Here is a 17,873-nt window from a genome sequence, read left to right as displayed (position 1 = left end):
TGATGACTGAATAGAGGAATGGAGTGATACACAATAAGGGGGAAGCACATGATACAAAATTTTTCCAACTTTTCTGTAGATTTGAGAAATTTTATAATAAAAGGAAAGGAAAAATACCTTCCCTGTCCTCTTAGAGTTATATATTGTAACAGAGGATAATCAACAGCAAATAAAACTATTAAGTAAATTATAGATTGAAATAGAAGATGATGAGGGTTGGAAGAAACCAAAGGGACATCGGTGCATGCTGGGTGGGACTCACCATTTTAAATAGGGTGTCATGGGGGACTTCCTGAAGAAGGTGGGGAAAGTAGCCTGCAGCCCAGGGGAAGAGTGATCCAGGGGAGGAAAGGAGATGTGAGAATATCACAACATCACATTGCACCCCCTGCATTTGTACAATTAGCATGTGTCAACTAAAATTTAAAATAAGAAAGAAAAAGGTTGTTGGGAGATGTCAGGTTTTGAGCAGAAAAGAGCTTGATCTGACTGATCTTAAAGGAATCCTTCTCTCGAGGGGTCTAGGGAAGATGATAGCTCATCCATTCTAAGTTCAGATAATGTCTTCCTTGTGGTAGGTATCAATAAATATTTGTTGGATGAGCAATTATAAGCATAAAATGAAAGTCTTACAGTGGAATATAGATATTCTTGTATGTGCTTTCTTTTTCAAACCAGAATCACTTACTTGACAGAGGCATTTTAATTGAGCATTTTGAAAATGTGGTAAACTTTTTGGTCCTCTTAATGGAAAGATAAAATAATAAGCCACGTGTAGCCCCTGATTTCTTCAGTTACAACAAAGAAACTGCAGGCTTTTGTTATCATTGAAGTGACTAGGAGAGTGATGGCCACCATCTAGGTCCCCCTCTCACCAATACACTCACCTTCTTCCCCTCTCCAAGAATTATCAACCAACTTAAAGGAATAAAAGATTGTGATTTCCCATTAGGTGGCCCTTGCAAAACTTCTGCTCCATGGAGCCCATGTCTGGTGCTTTATGCCTGCAACACATGACCCAGGCTAACCTTCAGCATGGGTCCACAGTGATGCTGACTTGCCTGGCCCCTTTCTGTCCTCTGGAGACTCCCAGCCTTGTCTTTGAGATCTCTCATTTCCCTTCGATAGTCTGACTCTATGAGATTATAGATCCTTTTGCTTTCCCACTTACATATATTCTAGGTAGCCTTACTCTTTTAATATTTACAGCTCATTCACTCACCTACCACTGGCTCCTAAGTTTACATGCGATAAACCACCTTCACTTACTCCAGCCCTGCACACTGGACACCCTGGACTTCCTTCCCCTCAGGTGACTACTCAGGTTCCTCAGGACACCACTTTAGTGGGAAAAGGACTATTCAGATGTCCCCTCATAATCCCAGTGTGCCTGGCCACTCTCTGAGTCTCAAGGTTACCTTTGAACTTCCGGTTAAGAGCTTTCATGCAATTTGGAAACCTGTTGCCTGCAGAAGGCTCCCAAAGTTACAGTAATGGATTTGCAAACTAAGCTGCCCTAGAACTTTCTGTGCCAGGAGACAAAACAATTCTTCAGCAACAGCAAGTGCTGACTTCCAGCCATTTGTATTTTTTACTACTGAGGCCAGAAAACAACCCAAACAACAAAACTTTGGTATTTTTAGATGTTTTATCAAGTGGAAAAAAAAAAAGAGTCTACTACCTTCATTTAAAACTTTTACAATTTTGAGTGAAGTATACATTAATAAATATTGATAAGTTAATATGAATATAAAATGTGCATTAAAAGTTTTTTAACATAAAAGACAAAAAAAGCAAATATCCTTATTTACTTATTGCTTAGATTATAGAAAAGTTGTATCAGTTCTTTAGCCATGTCAATTGAATCGTTACCATCTGGATTCAATTAATAACATTCTGAAAGAGTGCTAGAAATTTTGAGCAACTAGCTGGAAAAAAATGTCTTGGATTATGTATACAAAGGAGATACATAAACATAGAGATTTAGAAGCCACGTTTGAATTATGAATACTGGGGACATAAACAGAATTCATTAATGATTCTAAAATAAGAGTCTTCTATTTGAAACTACTTTCTCATGGGTGATAAGAGTTTATAATAAACAGTAAGAGACACGAGTTTCTCATTTTTTATTCTCCTTATGAGGCAAACGTGAGTGAAAATGAAAATTCCCAAGAGTACTCATGGGAGTGACAAACAAGGAGAAAAGAATTGAATGTAGATAATTCACAAAAAGTTAATGCCCCAGTTGCTTTGATTTCCTCTAAATAAAGGTTGGTTGTAATTGTTGGATAATAAAAATATTTTGTTTCAGATGTGACAGCAGCATTTCAAATGGATTGTGGTTTCACGTTCACATGGAGTAAGAGATTAACTTTCTGATTTAATTTATCAATGATTCAGGACATGGGGTGTCCCTATAGGGCAAAGGCAGATGCACACTTCTTTAGTGTGGTTCCTATGGCAACACTTGATACTGACCATGCAGCCAGCAACACTAAATTTCCTGACATCAGAATCATGGTTTTTCTTTAGCACACTTTTGGTTATTTGATGCTTTCTGATATCATCCTAACCTTTTAGCCTTTCAATTACCCAACTGGCTTTATTACAGAAACTCAAGATCTCTGATCAAATATTGCCCTATCAGACCTAGGCCACCCTACATAAAAAATATTCCCATCATTCTCTATCTCTTGAATCTTATTTTATTTCTCTTCAAAATATTTATCACCCTATTATTTGTCTATTGTTTATCATTCACCTCCCTCCATTAGCAAAGCAAACTCTATGAGAGCTGGGCCCCTTGGTCTTCTTCATTGTTATATCTTTACAACAAAGAATGGTGCCTGATAGATAGCCCCTCAATAAATATTGACTAATAAATGAATAAACGGAAAAATAACAACTTAGTAGAAGAGACTCTGTTCTATTTTAGATAGTTTAGAAGGAGAAGCTTGGAAACATGGAAGAGATGCCAACTCAGATGATCAATGATACTGAATAAAAATAGTGGGGGTAGATGAATTCATTCACTAAAGAAACAGTGAGAAGAAAATGAGTAGAGAATCTCACAGAACGCCAGTTTTTAAAAGTAAGGTACAAAAGAGAAGTGAGGAGGAGGAGGAATGAAACTTAGGCACACAGTTTCTTTTTTGTGTTTTTTTGTTGTTTTTTTTTTAGGCACACAGTTTTAAGGAGGCCACTGGTCAATGGTGCCCAAACCTGCAATGAGTATCAGCTATATAAGAGCAGGTAGCTAGGAAGGAACACATGATGACCTATGAAAGGCCAGTTGGAGTGGAATGCTGAATCAGAATCCAGGTTACTGTACTTTCAGAGATAAAGAAAATCAGGATAGAAAGGGAGCAAGCCAAGATCCTCTCTCACATCACTGGAGCTTCAAGGAAATATTTGTTGAATAAATTAGTGTATATACATAGATAGATAAACAGATAGAATTTTCTCTTCAGAACCCAAATGGCACATAACTTGTGACTGAAGTCAAGGAATTAATATGGTAAACAAAACATTTTTTTGACAGCACAGGTTATATTAAGATATTTCCCTAATCAAAATCAATCTACTGAGCAGCTTTTCCTCAATAAGCACAGAGTGTATTTCTACAACTTATTGTTAATGAGCTCCTAAGCCTTTCATTTTTATTCTAATTTTTTATTTTTATTTAAAATGCATTCTTGGGTAATGGAGTGGGGCCTGAACCTTGCTCTTTGGAATGGGGAGCCTCTCTGCTGTACACAATGGATTTAGCTTCCCAGTTATGCCAAAGGCAACTCTAATGCGTAAAGGAGCATGCCCTAAACTGAACTCACAAAGGCCTAGCTGTGAAGGTTAACATGATAATAAATGCATGGAAGAAGAGACTGTGCTTTCCGCTAGAAGAACCAAAAAATAATTACATGGAGAAATATATTTCCAGTGAAGTTTAAATAGAAAATTATTATTAAATTTCTTGCTTTTCTGAATACACAGCAAAGCAGACTAAACTGTGGTTCTCAAACTAGAGCACACAAAGAAATCACCCAGAGGGCTGTTGAAACAGAGATTTCTGGGCCACACTCCCAGAGTTTCTGATTCAGTATTTCTGGGGTGGAGCCAAATAATTTGCATTTGTAAAAAGTTCCCAAGTGTTGTGTATGGTGCTAGAAAAAAAACTCACTCCCAAGAACCACTGGTCTATGCAAAATATACCATGCATTTGTATAACTTCTTTTCCTAGTTCTATGTTGCCCCTCAAAGAAAGCACTACTTCCCTGGCTTTCTTAAGTTTTTCTTGTTGAAAAAAAAATTTTTTTAATTGAAACTTTATAAACAGTAATGAAGTGGTGTTAGGAATTAGCTTATTTGAGATCTAGCCTTTCGCCCATTTTAGGGCAGAATGAAAGTTTGAACTTAAGTCAATAGATGTTAGCACCTCGAATGAAATCATACTAACATAATACAAGTATCCAGCAATAAAAAGCGATCTTTCAACTGCAATCTTTCAATCACAAAACATTCATCACATAAACACTTCTCCCCATCAAAGTCTCTTAATACTTTTCTAGAAAAGGAGAGTTGGTGGTCATAAAGTGACAGGAAAAAAATAATAACTCTGTGCCACACAGATCTTTTCCATTTTTTATTCATTCGCTTTATTTTTTGAACCCAAGAGAAAAAAAAAATAGCACACCTAAGAAGGTAAACAATCTAAAAGTATAATACTTAAATTGAGATCTTTGTAATTGAATTATTTCTTCCTTTGATTAATATATTGATAAAGAGACCAGATGCATCCTAGGTAGGCATTAACGCTAATGTGCAGAGCTGATAGAGCTGTCTAGCGAGGCTCTGAAAGGGCGTTTCACCTGCTCTACATATGAGCAATTCCAAAGAGGTTAGGGTCACGTCGATTTAAACATTTGTAAGAACAAATTAATACCTGGACAGGTACCAGCTGTAGATTTCTGCTTATCTTCCAGTTCTAAAAAAGTAAAGATTAAAAATTAAATTAAGGCAGGGTCCAATAAATATTTTTGATTATAATAACTATTCACTCAGAGGTTTCAGAACATTGACTTCTAAAGGACACACTCTTCTCTTTTATGCTTGATTTGCTCTTTTCCCAACACAAACAAACTTAACTAGATAAGAAATGCATACTCAATATCAAGCAAAATTCAAATGATAAAGGATTATATGAGCTTTTATACAAATTTTAGCACACAATTCAACCATAAAGTGCTTGGTTGAAGGTGAAAATAGTACATAAACCTGACTCCTGTTGGACAGGGGCATTAAATTGTCAGTCAGCAAAACACTGGCTGAACTTTCCTCTGGGCATCTCAGTTTTGCCTGTCCAGCAACCATTTCCTATGCAAATTAACTTTCCTAATATTCTTTGTTCGCTATCTACAATGTTCATTAAGAAGTTCACTGGCTGGATTTCCAGCAAATTATTCAATGCATGACTTAAAATTTTACACTTCAACAACTTCTGTTCTTACTTCTCATTGTACAAAATAGGTAGTCAAAATCCTGCCATCCTGAATACTCAGAAAATATCCTGAATACTCATGTTCCAAATAACCATAACAAAACCCTGGGTTTGATCCTCAGCACTGCCAAAAAGAAAAAGAAGAAGAAATATTCACAACTTCAAAGGCTTATCATTTGTATGCTTTGTAATCAATTTCTGGAGTCAACATAGTTCTCAGTAAATGGATTCAAAACAGAGACATAAAACCAGCACTTTAGTCACTTAACAATGCTCTCTATGTTGCTTTACCATGAAACAATTTGGCCAATATCACAAACCACAAAGAGAGATTTGATTACTGTTCTATCTACTCTTCCGCAAAAGAACTTTGAGATCCTATTTAGAGGTTTGAACACCGCGTACACACAGTTATTAACCCACACTTGAGGGAATAACAGCCTCCTTAATACAGGTGACCTGTCATGGCGGGGGAGGGAAGCCAAAGACATAGATCACATCGCCTTCACACCCACCTCAAACAAGGACTGTGAAGCACTATCTTAACCACAAAATATTTGGGGTGAAGGTAAAAAGAATATTTACAATCCTGACTTATTCCTACAAAGATGTTAAGCTGATCAATTAGCAAACATTTCCTGAACTCCCCAGTAAGCATCATGGTTTTGTCTGCTTAATGGCCATTTCCCATTCTACCGGCACAAAAGGCCACTTTTTCCATTAGGGAACCATTCCTCTTCCAATCTCAGTTCCTGTGTTGGAGAGCACCAAGGCCACAATCCTACACCTCCTTATTCAAGAAATGACCTCATAACTCAGATTCAGCCAATGACCAAGCACTTCCTTCTGACAACCTTGATAGCCTTGGTAATCACATGATCCAAGTCAATCCAATAATGCCGAGGAGTAACAACATTAGGACTTTTTTCTAGATCTATTGAGAGAGGAAAGCTCTCTTTCTATTTCATAGGGTACAATTTAGGGAGCTCCTACCTAAAACTGAAGGAAAGACAAAAGGAAGCAGAGATAATAAGTAGAAAAGGACAGATAAATTTGGAAACCTGGTCTAGCAATGGCTAAGTATTCAGCCCGACCAACCCCTGGCCTTCATTAGTTGAGTTAATGTGTGAGTTAAGGTTTTTTTAACATTCAACCAAGAGTCCTAATCAATTATAAGTAACCTAAAATCTGCATGACCTTAGGCAAAGTGCCATAAATACAAAAATATGCAGCAAACAATCCCTCCCTCCAAGAACCTTTTTAGCAGTTGGAAAGACAAGAACTAAACACAATAAATAACTAGAAACATATGGCTAGTTCTATAGTGATAAGTTCTATATGAATGCAGAGAAGGGAGACATTACCATAAACTGCACCTATGTAAGATTCCATAATATTAAAAAAAGGCAAGCTGGGTTTGGAAGGAAGATGACTAGATGTGGCTGCCTGTAGAGGAGGCCAGAGGACATTTTTTTAAAAAATTGTAAACTTGAGAGCAGAAATTCAAGAATGCACATAAGAGTACTGGGGAAATAAGACAGTAAAAATGATAACTAGACCAGAAAACATTAAACCATGGGATATCAACAATAAATACAGGAGTAAAAAGAACTTTTTGCAATGAGAGACATAATATTTTGAATGTACTCTAAATGAGATAATATTGATTACTTAGCTATAATTGTTAAGTGTTGAAATTGTGCTTGGGGAACAAATGGCAAAAAACCAAAACGGAATGTAGTCTTTCTCCTTCCAGATAGTAGGCAGCCCTCTCATCCAACAGCTCTTCCTGCCCACTTCTGTAACTTATCTCAGCTGGAACTATGGGACTATCGAAAATAAACCATGCCACATCAATCTTACTCAGCTTCCATTTAAGACATCAGAACCAACAACAGAGCCGTGAACGAAGAGGAGCAGTTTAGAGGAAGAAGCAAAAATAAACCATGGGAGCAAGTGGGGCCATACTGTTATCCAATGTGCTTTGTCCGAGTTTCTTCATGAGATGAAAAGTTTATAATAGAAAGTATTAAAGGCATTTTCTATTTCCACTGTGGTTTTAGCCATCTCCCTTGTGTCATTTAGAAATTACATGGGCAGAGTTTGGGTTGGCTCTTGTTGCAAGCAGGAATGTAAAGTGTCTGTGCCCTCTTTTCCTCTTCTGGGGAGGATTATGATTTAGTTAATTGAATAAAATGTTTTGTTTAGATTTTTAGGAATTTGTTTTGCACAAGGCCGTTATCACTTTTGTAGTGAATGTGTAACTTTGCTGGTTATTATTCTCTAAATTAATAACTTTTGTTTGTAATATAGTATTTCTCAGGGCTATGGACTGTTTCCTGGGAATTTTGCTGAGTAAAAAGGATTAGACATGACTTCTGGAAATACACTTTTCCATTAGATTCATCATCCTCAGTAAGTTTGCACGAGAAAAATTCTCTAATACTTCACCTTCATATGCTGAAATTTCTATTTCCACTTGTGGTTTGGTCTCCGTTGTTTCTACTGGTACAACATATGTCTATTTGAAAAGAGCATTTTACAAAGGAAAAGTGACACACTCTGTAGAGGACCACTCTTCACAAACCTCATTTAACAAATCCTCCCGACTGTCAAAGACAGTTACTACATTGTTGTTTACAAACAGAAATTAAAACACGGAGCAAAATATCCTTTTTGTCAAGCCAAAGACAGAGAAGAGAAAAAGAGTTTATAGACATGCTTTTGTTTTGAAAGGATATCATTTAGTAAAAAAGCTTTAAAAAGTGAAACGCTATACTTAAGTTTAATTTCTCACTCTTCAACTATTTTTATTATTTCCTAAGGCAAATAAACTCAATTATATCCCCCTTCTTACTTTAGGGAAAAAGTAGTTTTCCATTCTAAATTTAAATATGCATGTTTTCTAAGTTTTATGTTTGTTGAATGGGTAGAATTGGGATATTTTTAAGTCGTTCAACATATGGCTCAATGACAATGACATCCATATTTTAAATGTTGATAAATTAAAAATTATTGAAATATATATGTATAGCACACAGTATAAAGTTCAGATAAGGTTTGAATATTATGTGAAGCACAAGAAATAGAACAAAGAGTAAAATAATTTCCTGTTTCCTCAGGAAAAGATATCATGGTAGACAAAACAATAACCCCATCCCAACCCTTACAAAGATAGCGACATCCTAATTCACAGAACCTATATATATGCATGTCACATTACATGGCAAAAAAGAGTTTTGCAGATATGAATAAGTTAATGACCTTAAGCTAGGTAGGTTATTCTGAATTACCCAGGTGGGCCCTAAGTAATCATAATCATTGTTAAAAGTGGAAGAGGGAGACAGAAGAAAAGGTTCAAGTGATATGATATGAGAAGGGCCAGATCTACCAAGACTGGCTTTGAAGATGGAGGAAGACCATGCATTAGGGAATGTGGGCAACTCTAGAAGCTGTAGAGTACAAGATAATGGATTCTCTACCATAGCTTCCAGAAGGCAACTTAGCCTGTAATGCATGTTAGCCCAGTGAGACTCATATTGGATTCCTGACCCATTGGACCACAAGATAATGAATATCTTCTGTTAAGTCCCAAGTTCAAGGCAATTTGTTACAGCATGAATAGAAAACTTAACAGTGGTCTCACATTCCAGATTAGCAGGACTTGTTACAAAGGAAGAATGACACTCTCTCCTTGAAGGACCAGGCCTGAGGAAGGCAGTCTCTCTCCCCCTATGGAGTCAAGGCACCTGCAATCTACAAAAGACTTTGGTCTATTCCCTTCATTGTCCAGATGAGGAAACAAGTTCAGATACAGCAAGAAAGTAGGTGACCTACCTTAGGCCTCATGGTTCAAGATACAGACCAGACTAGAATCCAAGTTCACAAGATTGTGTTAATCATAGTTTATCCCTAGCCCTTTCACTAATGAATGGTTGTGATTAGTGGACTGACATTGCAGAACAGATTGATAGCATTACCAGTTGTAGAAAAGTGCATGTTTTCAGATAATGTCCAAGAGAAGCATATTGCTCTACTCTTCCTGTCTCCGGTCAATGATTACACATGTTCACTTGAATCATCCAGCATCACTTGAAACTCCCTTGTCAAAGATGAAACTTGAGTTCACATCTCAAAAACCAGCTCCCCGCTCCCCCCATCTTCTTTCCCTTCACCCCCCCCCAGAGGTGGTACATTCTGTCATTTCCTTCCTTGTGGTGTCTCCCTTCAGTACACTTACTACTATACCTTTTTCCCACCATAAGATGACCATTCTAACCTTCTTTAGTTCCTCTTCAACCTCCAAGCACACTACTACCAAATGACTAAAAAATTCTAATTTTTTTTTATATCATAGACTTGCAGCCACACATTCAGTAGATGTCACTCAAAATTGGGTCAATTTCAAACATCTTAGTCTATCCTATAACAGGCTTATAGAATTTTACCTCTTTTTAAAAATTCTGTCTCTTCTTCCCACTTCCATACACAAACCAGTTTTATTGATTCACTGCCCTGTGAACATGATCTATTCTCCTCCATGCCGCCCTCCTCTCCTAACAGGTCCTCTTGGCTTCCTTCTCCATCTGTCTAAATTCTGTCTCTTTACAGGTCTGGTGTAAGGCCTTTTCTGGGTACTTTTCTGGGTACTTCCCAAGCCAACAACTTGCAGTGATCTCCTATTCCACTGGGAAGCCCTAAAGCAATTGGTCTTTACTACCTGTTTAGCAGTTAGCTTTGACTGCAAATGTCTTTTACTTTTGTAGAGCTTAAACTCAAATTTTTAAGCCACCAGGGACTGAGTAGGTCCTCTGCTTATTTACATTGTACTTAGCACCCAGAGTTTCCTGCTTAAAGTAGGCTCTCAGATATTTATGGAGTAACTAAAAATAATTTCTTAAATCCAAGATGGAGATTCGGAATGACAATTCCTCTGAGACTTCAATGACAGTGCAGGCAAAGAGCACTACTCTGTGGTCAACTCCTCCATTTAGGAAGGGTTGCCATACATTCAGATACACACAGGACAGCCTGGTTTCTTGATAGTTTTCCGGCTATTGATAATGTTCACTTCCATTCTCAAAAGCATCTTGGCTTACATGACAAATTCCATGGTCATTCTACCCTTAGACCATTTTGGACTGTGGTAAAGGCAGAAATTAGAAAAAAAAAATCCTACCATGTCCAAGCCATCCAGGAAGCTAAGTGGAATTCTCTCTTCTACAGACTGGTCCTGCTCGCCGCTACTACCCCCTGCAAAATCAGTGACCTTTGAATTTCACATGGGAGGTTCAACATTTTGGTGATGCACAGCTTCAGATAAATGTACTTGAGCTGGATACATTTTTAAGATTCTTTAGGAGAAAAGAATCATAGATGCTGCATATAACTATGACTCTATCCAGCAGTTTAAGAACAAAAGGGAGAGATTTCTAAAGGGAAAAGAGGATTCGGGGAGTTCTTATAAGAATAGAAGTAATCAAAACACAGTGTGTGAGTGCATTTATACTATAATTGTCTTTTGTTATTTTCTGAATAAAATAAAGAGAGTACAATGCCATTTCAATTTTTCTGAACAATAAATACATATTACTTTCACAACCATTTAGTATTCGAAATGGGATGCCTTCTGATCTTCTTAGTGTCTAATGTACATTAACTTGACTAACTGCTGCATAAATGTTTTAAAACCTACATTCATTTTCACAGTTGACTGGTTGAAATGATCAGTTTCATAAATGAATGTCAGTGGTATCTTAACAGTAATAACTTTTTACTGCAAAGTAAGATTTTACTCTATAAGTAATGAGTAAAATTATTAAATGTAATCTTATATTATGTTTTATTACTGGCAGTTTGTCATAAAAAAGGGATTAAGGTTACAGATTTCATAAAGTAGATGAGCGTTTTCACTCATTTGTAGTGAGACCTATTCAGTCTAATCTCTTTTGAGGGTAGTTTTAATTACATTACATCATACAATACAGGGTTCAGAGTTCATGTCCAAACTGTTCCCTCCCTAAACTCTTCAGCTTTAAAGGAATCTTGGGAAATGTTAAGTTCAACTAATGAAAACTATAAAAAATGAAAACTATCAAATGCATATCTTGAGCACAGGAACACTCAAGTGTTTGGAAAGGATTTTATGAAACTATTTAGGTTACTAGTCCAAATGTGGCCCAAGTTAGTAGTAACTAAAAAAGGATTAATTTTTGTTGCTGTTTTAAAGATTTATAACCTTAGTAGTTAATACTGAAATACCAATTACATTAGAATTATTGATAATTCTTTAATTGCTAAGGGCTAAAATCTCAGATGGCAGGATTCAAACATTTAGAAAAAGACAACAGCTTCCAGATGAATTATAGTACAGATTAATATTGGAGACAGAGTGTCATTTTTCACCGTCTGTTTTCCAATCATCATGCTACTATTTCCGAAAGCAAGCATGGCATAATCTCACATTCACCTGAATATAAGACATTGCAATTGATATCTGGTTGTTTCGGTGTTTTATGTCAGGAATTAATGCCCATCTATCACCCGGGGTTCTCCCTTCTTTTAATGCAAGCACTGTTAGCAGAACATTCTGTAAGGCACAAAAGGACAGACAGTGAGACGCTGAGATCTATCAAGTGGGCTCTCTCTTCATGATAAAGTCTTTACTGTAAAGATCAGCATTCTCTAAGTTTAGTTCCTGAAGAGATAATCAGAAGTTGATTTTTTTTTCTTAAGGGAGGCTTCTAGACAAACTAATGTTTGTATAATTCCTATCTTAAGTAGAAAAGCAGCATAAAACCCTAAAGATAAATAAAAGTGACTATTTACCAACATGATGGTTAATTGATTATCATCCCCAGGTATTTTATGCATGTTTTCATTCTGTAAACAAAGAACTAAGCATAACAAATGTATGTTTCAATTGCTGCTCACCTGGTAATAAATAATCAAGTCTTCTTTAAAATTTTAATAATTTTAAATACCCTTAAATTTGCTTGTAATGATTAGTAAGTTCTGTTGTTTGATAGAATTAATACTATATACTTATTCTTGTTTCTTTGTCATACTTTTGCACTATCATATACTATTACTAGTTTACCTTTTTAAATTTTAATAGATTTAGAAAGAATGGTTGTTTCAAAGCAAAATAATTTTCCTTTTCAAAATATTTTTTCTCATAATCTTCTTACACTCTACTGCCTTTTGTCTACCAACTTATCTAGCCATATAAGTCTAGATTTTGAGTTCTTCACAAATGAAGATATTATTTTGTTTTTTATGGCTTCTATTACTGCTAAGAAAAATTTACTTTCAGTCTACTGTAATTTCTTTATAGATGACCTATATATTTTTCAAAACATTTTGTCCTTAGCTCTTAATAGTCTATCTTTGTTGTGTACAGTTTTACCAAAATGTGCTTACATATGGATTTGTGCTTATTTATTCTACCTGACATTCAACATGATTTTTCAATCTGAGAGATTATATCTTTCTTCAATATTTTCTGCCATTAACTATAATCTAGACCTAGATGTCTGGCTTATTTAATTTAACTACCCTGTTTTTAAACCATGCTATATCCCCCATGCACTCTGTTTCTGTTTTTATAGTGCCTTCAGACACATTTAACTGATTGAAAAAATAATTCTAACTTCTCTTTTAATTTATAAAATTAATTAATTAATTTTTAATTTATTTATTTATTATTGAATACCAAATCTCTTTATTCTTTTATTTCCTTTCTTCCCTCTTTGTTGTTTCTTCAGTGATAAATAATGTTTACCACTGTGTGTGTGTAAAGTCTTGTAACAAAATTCTTCCATCTATCTTTTCTGACCTATATACCAGTGGTTGTATGTTCCATTCCAGAAATCAGTAGAAGAAAATATTTGTCTCTCTTTTATATGATGGTCTTTCAACTGAATGAAGGTAGCTACTAGAAATAACTATATCACCATGAATCAATAAATTTATTTGCATACTCTCCTATGGTTCAAAATAAAAATGTGCACATATAGTGCAGCAAAAAGAAATCTGAAGGTGATATTATTAGGAACTACATAAGCTGAAGTCCTAATTCTATTATTTGATAGATTTGAAACTTGTTTTAAAAAAACTACTAGACTTTGCTTAGCCTTAGTTTTCTCATCTATGACTGGAGACAATGAAAACCACATCAAAAAGTTAATATGAGGATGGGGAACTCAAGTTACTCAAATATTACCTCTAGTGGAAAGTTTCCTTTAAACTTCCTACAGAGATACTCACTGTCTGTGATTCTATAGCATGGAGGTATAATGCTTTCTGATAATGCTTATAACATTGCATTTAAAATAAATAGTCTGTGATCTGTGCAGTGGAATGGATTGTGTCTGGGATCTGAAGATCCCAACACAGCACCCTGAAAACAGTAAGCACCCAATAAAGGTATTAAAACAAACAAACAATAAAACAGTAAAATCATTTTGTAAATTGAAAAGCACTGCCACTGGCCATTTTCTAGCTATATAAAAACTTTCAAATCTCCTCTTTAGCATATTCAATTCCCTAATGTGGTGGAATACACAAAGCTCATTCAGTGGTCACCAAATTCTAGCTCTATTAATTTCTAAATGTATCAAGACACAATCAAAATATTAAAATCTTACCGAACTGGTGGTATATAAAACACACTGATTTCAAGCTCCATCTTCTGCTAGCTCCTTCCACAGCCTAAACTCATGCACATATTCCCGCACCTCAAAGTTTTTTCTCACCTTCCAGGAAACACACTGTAGCTCTCCTGCCTTTTAACTCTACATTTCATAGAGATTACTCAAGACTTATTGACCTTCTGGCTTCTGGTTAATGCAGCTTGCTTCCAACCCTGCCACTTAGTGACACAAAGGACACCATGGTCCTCCTCCAATTTTCCCATCATTTTTTTCTCATCTTGGCATATTTAATAATTGCATGTTTGAGTCCATATTGAAGTAAAGAAGGGACTAAATTTTCTCATGTTCAAAGCATAGTGTGGCAGTGTTTGAAAGAGGACCAGCAATGGGATTTAAATGTCAGAACAAGACAACACAGGGAATCTGATGGATAGACATCATTGGAGCAGACATCATCATGGAGCAATGACCATATTCAAGGTCTAGATAGGATGATCATATACCTCAGGGGATGCCCACATATAACAAAGGACATTGGCGGAACATTCTGCTCCCACATTCTAATGCCATGAAACTATTTAAGAGGTCCAAAAGATGGATAGTACAGGAAGAAAGGGAGAGGAAGGAAATTGTAAATAATCAAGATTAAACCTGAAATAACTAACAACATCCTAAAATCAGCACATAAGCTAGGAATTGACTAGAATAAATTTTACAGTAGAATGGGAACCCAAATAAGAGAAGAAAAACAAAAGTTCTATTTCTTACACATCTGCATTTTAAAGTTGGACAATTAATGCACTCGCTACTGGATTTTTTCCTTCTATCCTTGTGTTTTCTTTCTTGTTCTCCTTTGCTAATTCTACATTCTTCCCATCTTTTAAAAATCACTGTCTTCAAGAGCTCTTCCTCCTTATTGGGTAAATCTCATTGGGCAATCTTCATTTCCATGGCTTCAATAAATAGTATGTTTCCATAAAACAATTCTGTAATTCACATCACCAGATCAAATTTCTTTTTGTCAAACAAACATTTCTTTTTGCTATAGCACTTACAACTATCCAGGTAGCTTTTATAGACTAAAACTATACCCAAAAATCAATATGTTGAAGTCTTAACCCCCAGTAGTTCTCAAAGTGACTGTATTTGGAGACAGGATCTTTAATGTGATAATTAGGTTAAAATTAAGTCAATTATTGGGGGTTCTCATCAAATATTATGAATATCCTTATGAGAATAGTAAATTTGGACATATACATGCACAGAAGGAAGACCATGTCAAAACAAGGGAAAAATCAGCCCTACAAGTGAGGGAGAAAGCCCACCAAAGAAGTCAAGCTTCTGACACCTTGGCCTTGAATTTTTAGACATCAGAATTCTGAGAAAATAAATTTCTGTTTTGAAGGCCCCAAATCTGTTGTAGTCTATAGGGGTTTCCCTAGCAAACTATGTAATAGCTTTCAAAAGTAAGTTCCAACTTGACATACAAGAGCCCTCTCCCTCACTCCATTTGTGTTTCCAATCTTATTCCCCACATGTCACCTTCAGGGAGTTCTAGTACTCCTTGTACAATTTACCTGTACAAGATTAGCTTTGCACAGGCAGCTGCCTCATCCAAAATGACTGCCCACTGGTCCATGATCTACTCTAATGCTCCCTATTCTTCAAAGCACATTTCCAAGAGATGCCTTTTAAAATAAGTTTAAACCTTTATTGTGTATCCTCCATATACCATATATAATCACTGCAGTAGGCCTCAGGTATAAATCAAGGAATATCCGATTTAGTTGAGGTGCCTTCTTCTCATAGCACCCTGTGCACCTCCATATCAACTTATTACAAGAATGTCATAGGGGCTGGGGATGTGGCTCAAGCGGTAGCACGCTCACCTGGCATGCGTGCGGCCCTGGTTCGATCCTCAGCACCACATACAAACAAAGATGTTATGTCTGTTGAAAACTAAAAAATAAATATTAAAAAATTCTCTCTCTCTCTCTCTCTCTCTGTCTCTCTCACTCTCTCTTTAAAAAAAATGTCATAAATCCTTTCTTGTTGAAAGCCTTTGATTTAAAAAAAATAACTCCCCTTATTAAGCATCTACTGTGTTACCATTATTAGGCACCTGCTATGCTAAGTATCATCTATGCATTACCTCACATATCCCTCACCACATCCCTGTGAGGTGGACACTATTATTATTGACAGTTGAAGAAGGTTTGCCTCAAAGAGAAAATTAAGCTTTCACTGCTAGCAAGCACTGGGGCTTTTCTTCAAGCCTAAGTTGTCAGATTCCAATCTCTTTATTCTAATTCCACTTCTCATAGGAACGTGTGAATTTCTCAATGGCCAGGGTTCTGCATTCCCTTCTGCCTGTCAAAGAACCTGACTCATAATAGGAAAAAATAAATGAGTTTTAGTGGATAAACAAATAATGACAGGAAGCTCTTCAACATAAATATCTTACATTTGGTTGAAGTAGATGAGGAATGATTGGGTTGTAAACCTCTGAAAGATGACCCAGGACATCTGGTTGAGAACAAAAAGTCATACACCTGAATTTCCTCCTTAGAGTTTTTTACCTGGTAGCTTTGAGGAGTTGGAAAAATTATTTGACTTCTCTGTGCTTGGAATTTCTCATTAGGGTCCTGGGTTGTTTTGGACATTAATTAAGGTATTTTAGGAGACGTGTTCAACACAGCATCAGACATACACGTGGTGCCAACTAAGTGTTAGCTGACATTATTTTTATTAGGTTGCAATGTCTGCAAAAGAGATTTAAAATGAGACTAGCAATTCATCAGATGACTTTGAGATGGAATCTGTCAGAATAGAAATGAATAGGGCAACTTGTCCAAGGTGTTCATAACATGGCCAGCGGAAAACAGGGTTCGGGGCAACTTTTGCCAAGTAATCTAACATGTTGTAATCATTCAACAACTCTTGACTACAACAATCCATTCCAGATGGTAATGTGAACAATTCACAGATAAGTTATACATGTGCTCACGATTACATGTTTACTCCCATCTTGTGGACTAAAACATTCATTTCTATCTTTACTTTCTCACTGATGCTCTCTCTTTGCTTTTGCTGTTTAATTCCAGCTAGTTTTAAATTTCTCCTAACCCATTATTTCAATGTTCTCTTTGGCGACATGGTTTGTTCTGGGTCCAGGTTTTTTTGAAACCTTGACATTAGCCCTCACTGGTAGCAGGTCTGCCAGATTGTGCGCTATGCTGCATTTGATGGAATATATTAATAACCTAATAAAAAGAAAAAGAGGAGCTGGTATTCAAATCCAGATTTTCTGATTCTAGTAGAAACCAAACATGTACCAGGCTGTGTGTGAAGTTTTCGACAAATGATGAAGGGAACCAAAGCAGTCCTTGAATTCCTGGTACTTACGTTCATGGTAAAGAAAGTCCTTGAACACCAATGAAATAAATGAATTCAAATTTTTCTAAGTGCCATGAAGACATTTCCATAGCAAGAGCATCAATGTGTTAAAGGATTAGACAATTGAAATGGCAGTTTCTTATTCAAAAAGAACTTCTGTAGGCATAGAATCACTAAAATAGAGCCTTATATACATGTTGCTGGGTTGAGGACACTTTCTTTGATTAAATGTTTCTTTTTTTAAATTCATTTTCTTAAGCTCAAGTAGATCTGCCTAGTACAGACATGATTTTTCATGAGTGGATTAAAAGTGGGGAAAATTAGCC

General features: G+C 36.0%; 1 protein-coding gene across 2 annotated transcripts in view; it reads right to left on the bottom strand.

Annotated features, from left to right (window-relative positions):
* Positions 1–4,873: 4,873 nt before the first annotated feature.
* Positions 4,874–17,873, bottom strand: part of Lrrc69 (leucine rich repeat containing 69) — a 102,152-nt gene continuing 89,152 nt past the window's right edge. For both annotated transcript variants that reach the window (XM_015485732.2, XM_048782861.1), the window contains one exon: positions 4,874–4,984. In XM_015485732.2, coding sequence (XP_015341218.1) covers positions 4,874–4,984 — 111 coding nt within the window. The remainder of the gene's footprint in view (positions 4,985–17,873) is intronic.

The sequence above is a fragment of the Marmota marmota genome, unplaced genomic scaffold, assembly GCF_001458135.2.
Source record: "Marmota marmota marmota unplaced genomic scaffold, marMar, whole genome shotgun sequence".
NCBI lineage: Eukaryota > Metazoa > Chordata > Mammalia > Rodentia > Sciuridae > Marmota > Marmota marmota.
Note: the sequence above shows the minus strand (reverse complement) of the source record. Positions and strands in the feature narration are given on the sequence as shown.